Genomic DNA, 17,738 nt, shown 5'->3' with positions numbered 1-17,738 from the left:
GTACCATATAAATATAACTATTTTATAAATTGTGATAAACAATTTGTGCATAATAAATACATTTCTTTTTTTTTTTTTTTTTTTTTAGTATGTAGAGTCTAATAGACAGTTTGAGAATGATGTGTAATTTCTCATGTTGAAATACATTTTCCTCAATGCCCAATCTTTTGTGGTAGTCAAGCTCTTAACTATCTGCCAGACTAATGTTCAGGGCCAAGAAGTATACAGTGACACAATTAGGGGAAACAAAGATTATTCTTATATTGGTTTTATTTTTGGTCTTTCTTTAGAATACAAAACAAGAACCAAATTCACAAAAATAACATTTACAAAACAGATTATGTAACGAGATGACTGAGGCAACATAGAAAAGCATGTCTGAAACAGTGATATTGGTGGGTTAGCCTAAAACCTTGAGGTAAAACAGCGAGCAATGTAAAAGGTCAGATATCTTTACTGTTTTTGAATTAGTGCCTTCTTTCAGTAGTGCTATTCACAAATGGAGTTTAACAATATCATGTTTTCCTAACATGTCCACAGTTAGCAGTGATTTGATGATGTAGTGCTTCAGACCTACCTACAAACAAATTGGTTATTGTGAAATGTAGGTGTAATATTTTAGGCATTTTGCACGGTATGGCAGAATTTTTGATGGGTTTCTATTTTAATCCTCTTTCATTCACACACATATACTCACACACAAAACTGTTCCTACCCCTCCACACTCTCAACTTTTAAATGGGTGCAAATGATCTCCAACAACTTCCTCTACTAGTTCCCCATCAAGAATGCTTCCGGCTAAAATAAGTGAATCATTTTAACATTTATGCCACCCAAAAAAAAGCAGGAAACAAAAGCTGCTTCACACTTTTGAAAAAGTTGATACTCTTTTTTTTTTTTTTTTTTAAAGGTTTGGCAGAGCAGGAAAAACAAAACACTGCGATTACGTGTTGGAATGGCCATCAGTCAGAGGCACAAACTCAAAGTCCCATCTTTCCTAAAATACAAAAATGGTAAGACAAAATGCATACACTGCATCACTGAGAGAAATAAAAACCTAGCTCCACCTACCAAAACACAAAGCAGTGAAAAACAGTACAGTTTGGTCTGCACTTGTTTGTGCAGGTATGTTTTTGCATGAATTAACATTTCTTGTCTTTTCTTCTTTCACATGTCAGACATGGTCACTGGTGATTCAGCATTGCAGATTATTACTTTTTTTTTTTTTTTTTTTTTTTAAAGTTCCTTTGGATGTGTGCCTTTTGTTGATTTTGCATCGGTCACAGCAGGTATATTGCGCTAGCATTACTTCATATATCTATATATACACATGCATTCAACATCATATGTGTCCCCCAAATTAAAAGAAACAACAAAAACAAACTATTCCAAACTCCCTTTTTACCACTTAAGAGTTTAAGCTATAAAAACCTGCATGATAGTTCACAAAATAATTTGCATGGAGGCATTGCTGTTTGATGTGAGATATGCAGCATGTTGTAGAGGTGCTGGCGCTGGGGTGTGACATGGAATGCAGCCTTATTCCATTGAGAGGGGTCATGGGGATGGGCCTATTCTTCACCCCCTCCTATCCAAATGGGGTTTTAGATTCACATTATGCTGGAAGAGTAACTGGTTGCAGACACTGGCAGGGCAGGTCTTCACCAATAGCAAAAAACACTGGAGTAGAGTGTGAATGCATATCTACCATCTTCTGACCTGCAGATGGGGCAACATGTAGAAACTTACAAATTGGTGAGTGTTTTAAGGAAAGGTTGTAGACAGTAGAATATGAAGCAAGAAGGGTGTCATGTTTATATAAAACTCATGTCAATGGCATGCAAACATCTTGAACCCATATCAGACCGATATACAGCCTGAAAAAACTAAAAATCATACTTACGCGTCCCTCTCTTCACCACTGTGGGGGCACATAGCTGTAGGTGGGTGTGCCAGGATGCCGATATGTGGGCATCGTGACTTGGTGGGGGGCAACAGGCGCTGGTGATTGAGTTGTCAACAAAGTTCCTAAGAAGCAAAAGGGAACACAGCATGAACATAAGTGCTCAAGTATGATACAATGTAGGATATAATATATACACTTTCACAACAAATGGATGGGGCCTAGATTTACTGAGACTGTAAAAACAATTATACCTTCAACACAGGGAGGTATAACGTAAAATTAAGCATTTATATCAAATACAGATAAATCATAAAATTAGAAACCGATGCTCACCAGCTGACATGGCCATGGTCGTGCCGGCTACCATCCCCATGGTGACACTGTTTTGGCGTTGAGGATGCATGTGCGGGGCATACATGGCTGCAGGCATCCCATTTGGCTGGACCACTGTAGTGTGATGGATAACATGTGGCGGTGCAGCATACAGCGGCTGTGTGTAGTAAGTGCCTTGTTGTTGTGAAGGCATTAGTGCCTGGATCACAGAAGAACCAAACAACATGTTACAGTTTGACATATTAAACTCAACAGGACTTTGTTAAAATGAAGTAATACTTGATAGAAGAGAAATTAAAACAGCTATATTAGAGCTGGGCAATATGGAGAAAATCAAATATCACAATCATTTTGACCAAATACATTGATATTGTAGGGTTATATTGGTGCCTTCACAAAATATTAACATAATGAGATTTTCTATATAGAATCATCAGTAATGTGGATATAATGACGAAGTTGGTAAAGGCAAATAATAGAACAGCTAGAACTGTCTGGTAAGTTCAGAAAATGACATCACTTTACTGTAATGTCCCCTTTAAAAAACAGGAAAAGACAACACTTATGTCGTATTGCAATATTACGATGTCCAAAATTTAAGACGATATCTAGCCTCACAGATCAATATAATATCAATATATTGCCCAGCCCTAAGCTATATCAATTAACTCTTATGGCTTCAAAGTTTGACATTTGGACCTTTGATCATAGCACCATCCTCAGGCCAATCTGGATAACCCTCTAACACCAGAACCAGAGCCAAAATCTGTCATTCTTCAAAAACATAAATGCACTGACCTGTGCATAGGGGTTCTGTTGGGGGTAGGTGCTCCTGACCGGGTAAACAGCAGCATGGTAGGGGTTGGGTGAGGAGGAGTATGGTGGGACAGTCCCAGTGTTGGGAGAGCAGGACATTTTGAAAGGAGTGCCTGGAGCATAGCCTGGGTGGGAGGAACACACTAAGTTAGTGGGTGTGGATGAAGAAATATGCTGAAGTATTGCATACCGGGTGGTTACTACCAGCATCTTAATATCATCTTAAGGTCTGCAGGCCGAAACTGTGCCCTACACACAACCTGAAGAAGTGTTGAAATCCTTGCTACATCACTGACTTGTAAAATCTCCATTAGCTAATGCCATACACAGTTCCAACACATTCAGTCTGAAACATTCTTACCACTCGGGAAGGCTGCGTTCGCTCCTGCATAGATATTCTGAGTGTATGCTGGTGCGTAGCCAACAGGGAATCCTGCTACCATGACCAAACAGAACAAAAAAAGCAATCATTTTCAATTTTCTTGATGTCAGGATATATTTTTTTTGCAGTTTGGATATTTGTTTAAACTATTACACATCAAACACATGAATTTACCTGGGTAGCCTATACCCTTAGTATTGGTAAAGGGGACCCCTGTTGGCCCAGGGCTGTAAACCGGATTCATAATGGACGCCTACTCACAGATGCTGCAATGAAAGAAGCATAGACCATGTGAATTCCAGAGCATTCATATTAACAAAACAAACAAAATTAAGGCAAAGATCATCTGGGTAAATCTAGCACAGACTCATGAGACAACTGACCATCAACCAGACAAAAAAAAAAAGCATCTTACTATACAGCAATACATCAGAAATGTAGACATTCCCCTGACACTGCTAATGGATAGCAGTCCCAAATGACTGACTAGAAGGATATTGGCATTTAATGCATCATCAACACTTCGCATTGATCAGCGTTGACATTTCAGTAACTAGACTGGTTAAAAGGCAAACAAACATGTTGTGTTGGGGATATGATATTATCTGGGGAGAATAGGGAGGCCATAGTCCCAATAGATTGTGTTGTCCGCACATACTCATAACTGGAATTCAAACATTTTGTGGGAGCCGTTTACATAAAATTAATAATTTAACATGGTGCAAGCCAGCACTAGACTTCTGCACCACTTTGTTTAAAATGTCTCTCCGTGTCTTAACTAAGTAGCTATTAACACTTCCATCCCATGAACTGTTTGTGTTCTTCCGCTTAAAAGGTGCCGTAGGTAGGATTGCAAAAGATCCAGGACTTAGCCAAAATATTTGAACATCAACAACTTCCCAAAACGGTCTCCTAAGCCCCTCCCCCCACAAGGGAGAATAAATGCGTGTGCATGAGCAGTGATTGACACGCAGTTAGACACCCACCCCTGGCCCTGATTGGTGCATTTGAACAGGGAGCGGTGGATTTTTGCAAATCGCACTACAGGCTGTAGGTGGTGCCGGTTTAAATGACCTGCTTCATGTAGTTCTACTCGAACATAGGGTCAGTTTCAGCAAATATGACAGAAAATTAGTTTTATAAGTCGTACCTACTGCACCTTTAACTCTCATTGTAATGTATGTAATGCTGTACTATACAATGTATAGAAAAGCTGAAATATACCCCCATATAGTGATGGGTGGATGATACCAAAGCTCGTTTTACTCCTGTGAAGTGTACTGTCGGAAAGCGCTCCATTCAGTTTGACAGTTTTGGTTTTGCTGCTAAACTAGTTACTAAGCTAAACAGAATAACTGAGAAATATGGCGATGTACACTAAAGACATAATCATAAGTAGGGGAACATTCCCACCTGGATATCAAATAATTCATTTGTTAATTTAATGTAACATATTGCACAATGCCATCTACATTTAATGCAGCACTTCTAAAAAATATCTTACAGATTTAATAACGCTCTGTCTTGTTAAACTTTTATTGTGCATACGAGACTAAAACTATCAAACAAATCAGAGGTGTTATAGTGCTTTGGCCGTCTTGAACATGGATGTGTTATTTAAAGGGCTGCTAGACGTTTTGCAAGCCAGCAGATGTCACTGTGTTTGCTGTCCTTTTTTTTTTAAGCCCCCAAGCTTTAAATCTTTTTAGGCACAAACAGAAAGCTTCATAAGGCTTCATTCACCCATCACAATAACACACACGCCTTTTTAAACATTTGGTAAAACACAATCTTATATCATAATAATAATAAAAAAAAAAATAATAATAATAATAATAATAATAATAATAATAATAATATTATATATATATATATATATATATATATATATATATATATATATATATAAATAATTATTCATTCAGCAGCAGTTTTACAACTTTCTAAATCCCATTATTAGAGGAAGCCTTGACTTCTGCTCCACATGATGCTCATTACTTGAACAAAAAATTAATACTTGGGTAGCCTACATCTATTCCTCTGTGACGCCCTCTAGCGGTGGTCCACGTACCATTACATCACTTTACAAGTCTGCTGATTCAAGGACAATTTAAATAGCGAAGGAAACGCACTACTTCAATACTTAATTTATAGGGACGTTATGCTAAAACGGAAGACAAAAAGACCACTACTATTTCTAGTGAATAGATTATTAGCACATTATGCAGTTGTAATTAAGTAGGCTACATTAGGCCTATGTAGGCCTACTAAAAAACGCCAAATCTATTTTATGGTCTGACTTTTTACGGAAATCATAGGGCAAAATACAACCCGACTGTCTTTATCATGTCACAGGCCTTTTGAAAATACGTCCAAAATGTTAACTATTAAAGAATTGACTAGGCCTATTGCTTCTCTCTTTTTTTTCACCAAACCAATGTGACGCAACTCAATGATTTTTTTTATTTATTTATTTATTTTTTTTACAAAGTGCTCGGTGGTCTGGAATGTAAGCTTGTTTCAGTAAGCCTCGATAATAAAGAGGTGACGTTAGGCAATGTTGACTGCAAAAATAAAGATGGCAACCTTTCAGTAGAAGAATTTCGAAAAGGTGAACGTAGCGGGTCTTTGTTATCATTAGCTAGCTTAGCTCACCAGCCTTATTTAGCTGCACACCCCGCCGTTAGCTAAGCATGTTTGCCATTGCAGGATGGTTCCGATGAACGGACTGACCTGCTATTCACCTGTCTGACCGTGCAAAACCACCGGACTGTCCCCGGACAGAAGCCAGCCAGATGGGGGCAGCTTGTCAACAGGCCGCATAGCACAGGAGGTAGACAGACAGACAGCTGTGTTCTGCAGTGACGCCTGTCCCAACCTCATAGATCACAATCACATCGTCCTATCTAGATAATAACCAACACACACTTACTGTTAACTGTTCTGACCGTCTGTTAGTCTCCTCCTTTGGTCTTCTGGTGTAAAATGTATTTAAGCTAGGTGTTTTGCTCCCAGATGCTTTGCTGAACTCTTTTGAGCATACGCGTCACTTCCGTGTGGTGTCACGTGGTCTTTAAAAATAATAGGCGACGCTTTTCTTTTTCCAGGTAATATTTTCTTCTGGCAATGCGTATTTTTCGTCATTAGGCAAACCACTTAAGCATTTTTTTCTCTAAATTTTCCTTAATACAGGCACGATATCTAATACGATTATGAATCCAACTAAAATTACGTAAATAGCTTAACAGGTCAAATAAAATTATTTATTCGTTAATAGTCTTACATAGTAGGCTATCTGTGTTCCTATACGTGTTTTTTTTTTTTTTTTTTTTGCCACAGTCGCTACACTTTGACATCGCAACAATGTAACGTTCAATATTCTAACACTGCAACATTTGTTTCAATTCTCTGTGAGCTCATTATTATGGCTGCTCTACGGTCCTTGCAGGCTATAAATATATTTGATTTTGGCAAGAGCTTCCCTTTATCTGACAACTTATTAATATGGGTCTAGTGGATGTAGACGGTCTTTGCTTAACACCTAATGTTAACAACACTTCTACAAATCAATTTCCATGTTTATTTAACAGAATACAGTGAGGGTCGGCTATTTACTCTTCTAGGACCTTGACGCATCGTTTCTATTCAGCCATTGAACTGGGAAGAGTAGGGTCCATACTGTTGTGGTTTTAGTGCGACCTATAGCCTACGTGATTTTTATAGGTAAAATGTTTATATTGAACTTATATTAGGAATCATTCTACGGTGTAAGGTGAAACTATTCGGTCGTGTTGTCGGTAAAGAACAGGGGTATAATGTCTGGAGCGGCCGGTGGAGGAGGAGGCTCCTCCTGTCAGGGCGCAGCAGCGGCAGCCAGTTGCAGCTCCGCCGGCTCTCCCTACGCTGCTGCAGCCGGAGGAGGTGCAGGGGTGGCCGGGCGATTGCCAGCTCGTGTCCTGGAGCATGTTTTCTCCTATTTGGAGATGTCCGATTTGATGCGTTGCGCATTGGTCTGCTGGCATTGGAACAATATCCTGGCGGATGAAAACAGCGAGGTGTGGCGCAGCCTCTGCAACCGGTCTTTGAGCGAAGAAGCTTTGCGTTCTGACATCCTGTGCAACCTGCCTACCTACAGGGGAAAAGTAAGTATACCAATACAGCCTACAGCTATTCTCTCGGGTCGGAAGAGCCGTGATTAATGACGAACTCGATTCAAAAACCGGCCTGTTTAGTGCTACCTTTGCTCTGCAAACACCTTCACGTAACGTGACTGATAATGTGGCAAACTGTCTTCACGATGAATCCATAAGCTACAGTATTGTATACCAGAAGACCCTGGTGAATCATACCCAGTCTGTCAAAAACAACATAACATTTATTGTACAAAATAAATGTGTACGTTTGCTGAAAACTCGAATTAAATTGGTAGATTCTTCAATGGGGTTTGGTGTAAGGATTGAACAGTTTTTTGACTTGTTTTGTTGTCATTAGCTCAGATTAAGTCAGGGAACCTTACTTTATTACAGGGCCCTTGAGTGAGGTTGTGTTATTTATTATTGCATAACTCTTAAATACTTTAAGTCTCTGAATGGGAATGTCTAAAAATTGGAGGTCTAGACCTCATTTTGAGTACCACTAATGCAGCTGTAGATCACCTGCTACACTTGAAAATGCCAAAATCCCAAATTAAAATTGAGTAAAAAAAAAATTTGTATCAGAAGTAATTCTGCTAGTTATCTCTTCCATGTAGTCTTTCTTTGGAATATATTGATTCATTTATCCCAAATTACAATTGCCATAATCATTTACTTATAAAACTAATTGTGAAAGACAGAAGCTTTGAGCTCCGAAGCCCTGATTGAACACATTCTGTCCTTCATGGTAGAAAGCCAAAGTCCATGACCATGTCTTGCTTTGTTTATGCAAGCATCTATATATAGGATATGTTTCCTAGATCTTTAGAGTTCACTAACAAATTCTAGAGGGCTTTTCCTTTTAACTGTAGCACCCAACACCTCCTAAATATGATGTTATGAAATATGATATTTTAACATTTTTGCATCATTATGTAGAATTTAACGGGATCTTTCATGCCTGAACAGTTTTCCATGTCCAATTGTCCTCTACAGCTCAAGGCCTTTCAACATGCTCTGAGCTCCCACGACTGCTCCCGCAATGTTTACGTGAAAAAGAACGGCTTCACCCTGCACCGCAACCCTATTGCCCAGAGCACGGATGGCGCACGTGGCAAGATTGGCTTTTCGGAAGGGAGGCACGCCTGGGAGATCTGGTGGGAAGGCCCTCTTGGCACCGTGGCAGTGATAGGCCTTGCCACGAAGCGGGCCGCCATGCAGTGCCAGGGCTACGTGGCCCTGCTGGGCAGTGATGACCAGAGCTGGGGCTGGAACCTGGTTGACAACAACCTGCTTCATAATGGGGAGGTCAATGGAAATTTCCCCCAATGTAACAATGCACCAAAATATCAGGTAGGAGCTGTATGTTGTGTGTGGAATGAGTTGCCCAATTAGTACGATTTTTAGATATATGTTTGCTGTTGTCTTTTAACATTTTTTTTTATTATTATTTCAGACTGATCTCAATAAGTGGCGTATGTATGACACGCCAATTCGTATGCCATTTTGGTGTGTTGTCAAGATGCATACTCGCTTTTTAGCGTGTTTATCAGCGCCGTTTGGCCTCCATTGACTTACATTACCTTGCGATTGCGATTTACGCCGTAGCGAGTAGTATGAAATATGCATAGGGAGGTTGGTTGGGGTGGTGGATGGGTCAAACACAGGACTTTCACACGGGAGACCGGGATCGTGTCACGTTTCCTAAACCCAACCGTCGCTTTCTTCTTTTCCTAAACCCAACCATCCGAAAAGCGATTATGCGTCTTGATAACACGCTAAATGGCATACGAATTGGCGTGTCATACATAGGCCATTTATTGAGATCAGTCTGCAACCTGTCCACTGTATACGGCGTAGACATACACGCGGATAGCTCAAAATGTGTACAGATAACACGCCACTTAGAAAGTGTACGTTTACGCGAAGTCATGATGTCACGTTGATTATTTGCCATTTTTGTATCAGCCATGTGTAATTGCATTTGTCCACAGATCGGGGAGAGAATAAGAGTGATTCTAGACATGGATGACAAGACGTTAGCCTTCGAGAGGGGTTTTGAGTTTCTTGGAATAGCGTTTCGTGGACTGCCCAAAGCCTGCCTGTTCCCAGCTGTCTCTGCAGTATACGGCAACACTGAAGTCACCATGGTGTACCTGGGAAAACCTCTAGACGGCTAGAAGCAAAGGAACCTGTGCCACCATTAAAAGAAACAGGCCACTGGCAAGTGCAGGACTTTTTCGGTCAACAGACTGCCAACTCTTGTTTGTGTTGCACCGTTTCAACAGGTTTTGGAGTCCAAGGTATCATGTTCCTTCCCAAGCAAAATAACTATTCACATAATACAAAAAGAACTGTTGGCGTTCCTACAACAGCTCGACATAAGGAGTCAGTTTTGGACTGGACAAACGGGGGAAAGGAATGTGTGGAAACTGTCATAAACATTTTTCGGTGTCAACGTGGAAGTGTCCACTATTACAGTTAAGCTGCTGGACTTTTTTTATTTACAGGATAGGGGAACATTATTTAATTTTGTGCGGTTCATGCTAACAGTGCTGCACATTTACTTGAGATTTTATGTCTGCTTAAATGAGGCCAAACCTGTTCTAAACTGTGGCAAATACTATAAGACATAATTTTAACAAGTGAAACAGTAGTTGTTAGCAATAGCTATCTGTTGTATGAGTTTATGGAAACAGCTCATCGTGGGTTAACTCTAATCTGACTGCATAATAATAGTTATATGCCAAATCAATGCGACCTGATGTTATATTTTGCTATAGGCAAACAGAGGACATGCGGACCAACTGTCTTGCATGAGCATGGACACTGGCGTTTGGACTATTACATCTGACTTTTTAGTATACCAAGGCTATCAAGTAACAGTGTCAAACTATATTTGTATCATTTTATTGTGTGTCCTTTTTAAATGTGCTACAGTAGTATTACACACTATTTATTTCTTGGTTTTATCTATTGTACTATGGATGCTGTATGGTAATAAGGCCTGAAAATAAAGTCGACATAGTGCCACTCTTAGAATAAAGATGGTTTGATGTTTGATGTCTGCTTATGCACGGCTGTCTAATAACACTGCATGTTTTACAAAGAACCATGTTATTTTAACCAGCCACATTACTTTATATTTTTTTGTGTGTATGAACACAAGGCTGCAGGATGAATTGTACGTTTAAATAAAGCTCCAGATCATATAGATATAGATGCTTGAACCCCAGCCTAGATGCTGCATATCGCTGCTACCCAGTGAAAACCACGTATCTTCAAAACGTCTTGATTTTGAATTAATCACACAAACTGAACTATTAACTGTTCCTAAAGCTGTTCTGAAGATCCAGTATCATTTTTACAGGACAGCGATATGATATGCATGTATGATACTATAAGTGCAATAGTCACTGTACGTTATTAATCTGTGCATGAATTAAAGAACGCAAAAGACACATTATCCAATATACAAGATTAACCATGCATCAGACCGTTATTGCTAATGTGGTATAAATTAATTGCACAATAACATATGCGTTTCATAGTATACACCACACAGAGTGACTATGCATGAAAAGCATATCAAGTCAAGGCTGTCCATTCAGCTCTTACGGCATGTATTCATTATGTGTGGATCAGCGCTGTACTGAAAAAGAATCCTCTTCAATGATCTTTCCCTGGATCAATAGAAGTGCAGAAATGGAAGCATATTGCAGTTGAAATATCAGTTATTAACGGGCACAACAAAAACCATTCTGAGGCTGATGGCATTTTTTTTGTAGAAAACAGGAAGTTAGAAGCTACAGTTTAACTTTACAGTCAGACAGTATTTAGAATCAAGAAATTAATACCTGACCTACCTCCTAATAGTCTAAGTGTTCTGTTTTAAGTTCCAATTAATGTCAGTGTATTTCTAAGGCAAATTTATTTACAACGTACAGGACTTTTGATGTTGTATGCACCAATTTGTTTTGTCTATTGTAAGTGCATATTTTAAGCCAAAACAGCTGCATGGCTCAAGGAGTGCCAATTTCTGGAATCCCCTTACATCTCCTGAGGTTGACATTTTTAGTTTTTAGTACAGTGGCTGGAATGGCTCTTTGTAAAAAATGGAACACTGTGAACTTCACATAGGCCTGAGTTTATAGCACACCTTTAGGTGTTAAACAACACATTTAGCTCAGCTAAACCTCAAGTAATATGTTAATATGAGGAAGTACATGGGACTCAATGTACATGTACTCATATAAAATAAGCCTTTTACTGTTGCTGAATGTCCTCCAGTACACAGGAAGAGATGCATTTTACATTTCATGCAGCAGCAACAGCAGTTAGTTTTGAAATATACAGACCCTCATCAGCATGACTCATAAATGTGGATCAACAGACACAAACAAAGTGCACCAGCCACAGAAGCTCAGCCTTCACCATCAACAAGAAATAAAAAGGAAAAGACATCACTGAACTGGACACAATGTTCTGCGTGATCTTAGACGATTGCCACTTCAATAAATGATTGATTGAAGATGTGCTGCCAATGCTAAGCGCTTGGCTGCCTTGGTATGTCTGCCCATTTGTCCGTTTGTCTTTAAATGTCCCTGAGTCTGAGCATTTAATCGAGCCGTATCTCTAGTTTCCTTCCATTCTGTCCTGTTCTGACCCTGAACGTCTGTTTGCAGGACTGTCCGTCTATCAATGTCAGGCTCTCCATCCTTGATCGTTCTAACTGCCTGTCTGATTTCCTCCCGCCTGCATTTCTAATTGCAGTATCTGTCTATCAGCAAACCTATCTAACAACCTAAATGTGGAGGTTGACACAGCAGCTATAATAACAGACATCATAGCTGGGTAATATCTAAAATTCCTTTTCTGTTGTACAGGCAATGTTCAGACAGCTTTACTATACATACTATATACTAGTTTAGTAGTGGTTATTGACTTTTTTTTTCCATCTGTAATTTTATATAACAAGACCAATTGTATAGGCCAGGGGTCTTCAGCGTTTTTTAGGCCAAGGACCCCTCAGCTGAAAAACAAACGGAGCAGGGACCCCCTACTACATATGTTGTATAAAACTGAGTCGCATATTAAACTGGGCTTACAAGAACGTGGAGGACGGCCTAAAAGCCTTTACACATACCATTTTATGGTCAATACAATACTAAGCTTTTAAATAAAAAATTGTTGGCATGATTATATATTTATACATCATGTTTTAATGTTAACATGTGGTACAGTGAATCCTTAAGCTTAACTGTATCTGTGGATGGCTAGCTTATGGCTACCTTAGCTAAAAAAAAAAAGATTTATCTTTACTAATATGTTGGATTCATTTCATATTTTCAGACATATTTGAATTTTCTTTTTTTAAACCATCAAATTATTTGGAGGCCCTCCTGCAGCAACTCTAAGGACACCGTAGGGGTCACAGACCCCCTGTTGAAGATCTCTGGTATAGGCATTTTAATACTGTACTAACAAATTACTATACCATAGGCTCACACCTGCAATCTTCCTTTCAAATATGCAATGTATCCTGTCTCCACAGGAGGGCATTATCGTCTTGTGCATGTTATGCAAATAGCCTTTCCTTCACCACTCATGTGCAGCATGAAATCTCAAGAGGATAGAGGTTCTTCACCTCACTTTTGATTCTAAATCAAGAAGGCTTTTGCAAGTTGTATCAGTTTCCATTAACTTGCAGCAGTGGAGTGAACTTTATGGTTAAACAACGGCTTAAAATCTTACAATTCGTCCGGAGGAAGAGAGAAATTACACGTGTATCTACTGTAGAGACACAAGGGCGTAACTTTGGGTTCAACATTGGGCGGGGGCCGCGGGAGTGGGGTGAGATCGCCACCTATCTAGCAAGGTAGTTTGTTTCAGCAGGGGGGCGGGGACAAATTATAAGTGGGGGGGTCCAGAAAATTTGGGGCATCAAACACTTCATTTCCTGCAACAATTTGGACGGACGAAAGCACTGGCCAGTTTTGATTATGGGGGGGCGGGAGGGGGCGGGGGTTGTAACCCCTCCATCCACCCTGTAAATTATGCCTATGTGTTGAGAAAACTGGTGAAGAAGAACATTTTACTATCATATACATTTAAACCTGAGACACAGAGAATCCTCAATATCTAATATTTATCATCATGTTTGGTATAAGTCCTCATTGCTGTGGGGTTACTGCAGGGTGCGAGTTGCCCACCTTCCCATGGGACTTCACACCCCAACTGCCACATGACCTCCTCAGCTCTTAAAAATAGAATGCAAATTTTCATACAGGCTTAATGTTTCCTGAAACAGACAAATAATAGTGCCCGGCATTCATGCTTGTGCCTGCACATGTTCTCACAACAAGTCCAGTGTGTGAGAGCTGCTTTCCATCGGTCTGCTCAGAATACAAGAACAACACAACACTGAGCTATAACTGGAAGTGAACGTGCTGATTTATAGAGCTGTTTAACCAATGTGAAGAAACACCCAAAAGCCATTAAAAGGGACCTCACTGCTGTTAACACTAGGGGAAGCGTCACTCATTTAGCTGAAATATCAAGCGTTGTATCTCCACTGGGGAGGTTTGTTGGTTTATTTGTTAAAAGGTACGACAGGGTACATTCGGTGTTTCAGTGGTCATCATCTTCCAGGAACTGGAAGGAATAGCTATCAAATCAACTTCCATTTTGCAGGTGCATTGCAGCGATTTTTGGCACATTACCACCTGCCAATCAGTGGGATAATGTGACTGTGTGTCACATCACCTGCGCATGTGTGTTGAAGAAATTATTAATAATGTGATATTAAAATGTCCTGGGCACCCTGTAGTCATGAACTAAAGCTAATGAGTAATGAGGAACTCATCTAGACCCTGTTCACAAGCCTTTTCTTCTCTTTGATTTAATGTTTTCCATCGTTGGGCTTCTCACTCATTTGACACGAAGGTGAATCACTTCTGTATCAGTCTCTTACCGTCTAACCTCTCTGAAGTTCTTTCCTATAGGCCAGTAAACAACAATATTCCTCACCTCCCTCAAAACAAGCGGATTTATTTCAGTTGCAACAACAATTTCAGTTCATTATTTATTCCCACCTTGGTGTGGTTCTCTCCTGTTGTAAGTAAATGGTTGTTAACGATTCAACAACAATAGAACAGGCCACGAGAGATTTGATTGAAATTGATACGTCCACACAGTGTCATTGTTATTGGGCCCCTGTTTAAAGTCCACATTCACTGGTGGAAATACACTGGACTTATACTGGGTATACTGGACACCATTATGCCTATTAACTTTTAAGTAGCAGATGCTGAGTGAAACTCTTCGGGTCCCAGTGACCTGACGGACAACACAAGGGTTATGTACTTCCATTTACTTTGTTGAGAATTGCTCTCTAAACCCTGTCTCTTGTAAAGTAAGTAGGTCAAGTTTATTTCTAGAGCACACTTAAACACAGTTTAAGCTGACCAAAATGCTGTACAAAAAAGCACTAAGGTGCTGTATTAACCCTTGTTTTGTCCTTCAGGTCACCAGGACCCGAAGGACAACACAAGGGTTTTAATTAAAGGTTTACTCACCCAGAATACACAAGCAGTCGTATTTGTAAAGCCACACTGAAACACCCACCCAAATGTTTTCAGTTAATCTGGCTGATTAGATCTCGTCCAGGACTGAGCGTGTGCAGACTGATCGATTATCAGCTTCCTGTTAGCTTTGTTGCACCTGTTAGGGCAGGGCAAACTGACACCTTGATTATTCTTATTGGTAGATGAAATTTGTGACCTAATAAATTCCCACCAAAGCTCCGGCCCACCTTCAACCTGAGCAGAGGTGTCTTATCAGCCTCAATTTCAACATGATTAATAGTGGAAAATGAAAATGGGCAAATAGAGGTCTGGTTTTCAAGTATGAGGTTCATAATGTTAACACTTGAAGAGAGAGCATACAGGTTTGTAAGTAAAAGTATGAAGGTATCATCATGAAAATGTACTTAAAATATTCAAAGTAAAAGTACTCAATGCAGAAAGTTCCTCACATTTTAGAAACTGGAAAAGATCAAAACAGTTCTGTGTTTAATGGTCTAATCATTTCAGCTGGACTTGTAGACCGTTATATTGTTGGGTAGTTTAATTTATAATAAACCATTGTATTTTATAAACTACATGTGTTTTGTGTGGAAAAATCTTAATTTGTTACTTAACTAGTAACTTAAGCTGTCCCTGAAATGTAGCGGAGTAGAAGTGGAAAGTGACATGAAAAGAAAATACTCAAGTAAAGTACAAGTACCTTACATTTTTAATTAAGTACAGTACTTGAGTAAGTGCACTTAGTTACATTTCACCACTGGCTTCTTTAAGTTCTTTAAAAAAAGATGAAGGGCATGCAACAAAGATCCCTGACCAGACACAAACCACGGACGATGTGGTTCATGGTTGGCGTGTTAAACCCTAGGCTAGGACGGAAGAGACATTACTTCTGTGACAGTGCTCGAATGTTGCATTGGTGCCAGATTTTGATGCGACTTGAAGTTAAAGGTGCTGGATTGCGAAGATCCAGGACTTAGCCAAAAAAATAGAACATCGACAACTTCTCAGTGCCTCCCCCTTTTCTGCTAAAGCCCAAAATGGTCTCCTAAGCCCCTCCCCCCACAAGGGAGAGTGAATGCGTGTGCATGAGCAGTGATTGAGACGCAGTCAATTGCCCTGATTGGAGCATCTGAACAGGGAGCGGTGGGTTTTTGCATATTGCACTACAGGCTGTAGGTGGTGCCAGAGGAGCCGGATTGTTTTTTGAATTACCTGCTTCATGTAGTTCTACTCGAACATAGGCTCAGTTTTAGCAAATATGACAGAAAGTTAGTTTTATAAGTCTTACCTACTGCACCTTTAATGGGGTGAACATGGCAAGTCCCATTTTAATCCATCATATCTGTGTTGTTTAAATGGGCCGACTGATTCAAGCTGATAGAAGATCAACTTTGACTCAAATAACCACTCGTTACAACCGAGGTATGCAGCAAAGCAAAGCCACAACACGCAACAACCTTGAGTCGGATGGGCTACACCAGAAGAAGACCCCACCGGGTACCACTCATCTCCACTAAAAATAGGAAAATGAGGCTACAATTTGCACAAGCTCACCAAAATTGGACAGTTGAAGACTGGAAAAATGTTGCCTGGTCTGATGAGTCTCGATTTCTGTTGAGAATGGTAGAGTTCAGATGGTAGAGTCAGAATTTGGCGTAAACAGAATGAGAACATGGATCCGTCATGCCTTGTTACCACTGGGCAGGCTGGTGGTGTAATGGTGTGGGGGATGCTATCCTATCAATATGGGCCAACATTTCTAGAGAATGCTTCCAGCACCTTGTTGAATCAATGCCACAAAAAAGTAAGACAGTTCTGAAGGGGAAAGGGGGTCAAACATGGTATTGGTATGGTGTTCCTAATAATCTTTGGGTGAGTGTATTTTTGTATAAAGTTGCCCCTGTTCTGCCACAGTGCTGACACCCATGGTCAGTAGAGGAACTGCAAGGGGGGGAGGGTAGTATTACGAACTGGGTATCTGTGGCGACATTCCCGGAAAATAATCTCAAGCAACGCACAGTTGGTGACGTGTTCAGCAAGAGAAGAACGTGTGTACGTTCAAAAGTTGTTTTAGTTGAGCGACAGAAAACTCAGATTGACAGACAGCTGTCTGGATTTACCCTGCAGAGGTCTGAGGAGCAGTTAACCATAGTCCTCATAAATCCACCGGAGTTTAGAATACCAACACAAAGAAAACAAAAGGTGATGGACATCCAGCCGAAAATTAGGGACATCCGGCGGAATTTCTGGCAGCGCCTGAACAATCCTGGAAATGAAACGTTGTCGATATAGACAATCAAGATTGTTACTTTAAGGTTAGTATGCAGATTTTTCCATTGGGCCCACATTGAGCATGCTTGCAATACCCTTTTCGAGAAGTTTCAGGTCAATTGTTAGTTTTATTTTTACGTTGTATAACCAGTTGATACGCTTTGTCTCAAAGTAAATCCACTTCAACATGGAGTCATGGATTAAAAAATGTTGTTGCCAACCAAACTTACAGAGTCAGAACTGAGAGCTGGAGATGTCCTGTATGAAAACAGGAAGAAATCACTGACAAATAAACTCTCCAAGGACTGCAT

At 40.0% G+C, this 17,738-nt stretch overlaps 2 protein-coding genes across 4 annotated transcripts; one reads left to right on the top strand and one right to left on the bottom strand.

Annotated features, from left to right (window-relative positions):
• Positions 1 to 252: 252 nt before the first annotated feature.
• Positions 253 to 6,514, bottom strand: fam168b (family with sequence similarity 168 member B). Of its 3 annotated transcripts, none has more exons than XM_028569555.1 (7): positions 6,370 to 6,514; positions 3,612 to 3,703; positions 3,417 to 3,488; positions 3,038 to 3,180; positions 2,240 to 2,438; positions 1,904 to 2,028; positions 253 to 1,719 (listed from the first exon to the last, which is right to left on the bottom strand). In XM_028569555.1, exons 2-6 carry the CDS (start codon positions 3,679 to 3,681, stop codon positions 1,916 to 1,918), a joined length of 597 nt encoding a protein of 198 aa, XP_028425356.1. In that variant the 5' UTR covers positions 3,682 to 3,703; positions 6,370 to 6,514; the 3' UTR covers positions 253 to 1,719; positions 1,904 to 1,915. The 3 variants fall into 3 exon arrangements, with proteins under 3 accessions (XP_028425356.1, XP_028425354.1, XP_028425355.1); XM_028569553.1 differs by having other exon boundaries at positions 3,417 to 3,491; positions 6,370 to 6,513; XM_028569554.1 differs by lacking the exon at positions 6,370 to 6,514 and adding an exon at positions 6,171 to 6,327 and having other exon boundaries at positions 3,417 to 3,491.
• Positions 6,465 to 10,716, top strand: fbxo45 (F-box protein 45). The gene is made up of 3 exons (XM_028569552.1): positions 6,465 to 7,579; positions 8,567 to 8,923; positions 9,565 to 10,716. Exons 1-3 carry the CDS (start codon positions 7,253 to 7,255, stop codon positions 9,748 to 9,750), a joined length of 870 nt encoding a protein of 289 aa, XP_028425353.1. The 5' UTR covers positions 6,465 to 7,252; the 3' UTR covers positions 9,751 to 10,716.
• The last annotated feature ends 7,022 nt before the right edge of the window (positions 10,717 to 17,738 follow it).

This window comes from Perca flavescens, chromosome 22, assembly GCF_004354835.1.
Source record: "Perca flavescens isolate YP-PL-M2 chromosome 22, PFLA_1.0, whole genome shotgun sequence".
Lineage (NCBI taxonomy): Eukaryota > Metazoa > Chordata > Actinopteri > Perciformes > Percidae > Perca > Perca flavescens.
This window is presented reverse-complemented; position numbering and strand designations above follow the sequence as displayed.

What these genes read in the sequence shown, in the direction of transcription:
- fam168b (XM_028569553.1), bottom strand. Translation starts at nt 3,681, where the DNA reads ATGAATCCGGTTTACAGCCCTGGGCCAACAGGGGTCCCCTTTACCAAT. An exon ending in TAAGGGTATAGGCTACCCAG is followed by an intron (nt 3,492 to 3,611) that starts GTAAATTCATGT and finishes TGGTCATGGTAG; the next exon opens with CAGGATTCCCTGTTGGCTAC. An exon ending in GAACGCAGCCTTCCCGAGTG is followed by an intron (nt 3,181 to 3,416) that starts GTAAGAATGTTT and finishes CCTCCCACCCAG; the next exon opens with GCTATGCTCCAGGCACTCCT.
- fbxo45 (XM_028569552.1), top strand. Translation starts at nt 7,253, where the DNA reads ATGTCTGGAGCGGCCGGTGGAGGAGGAGGCTCCTCCTGTCAGGGCGCA. An exon ending in TGCCTACCTACAGGGGAAAA is followed by an intron (nt 7,580 to 8,566) that starts GTAAGTATACCA and finishes TGTCCTCTACAG; the next exon opens with CTCAAGGCCTTTCAACATGC. An exon ending in ACAATGCACCAAAATATCAG is followed by an intron (nt 8,924 to 9,564) that starts GTAGGAGCTGTA and finishes ATTTGTCCACAG; the next exon opens with ATCGGGGAGAGAATAAGAGT.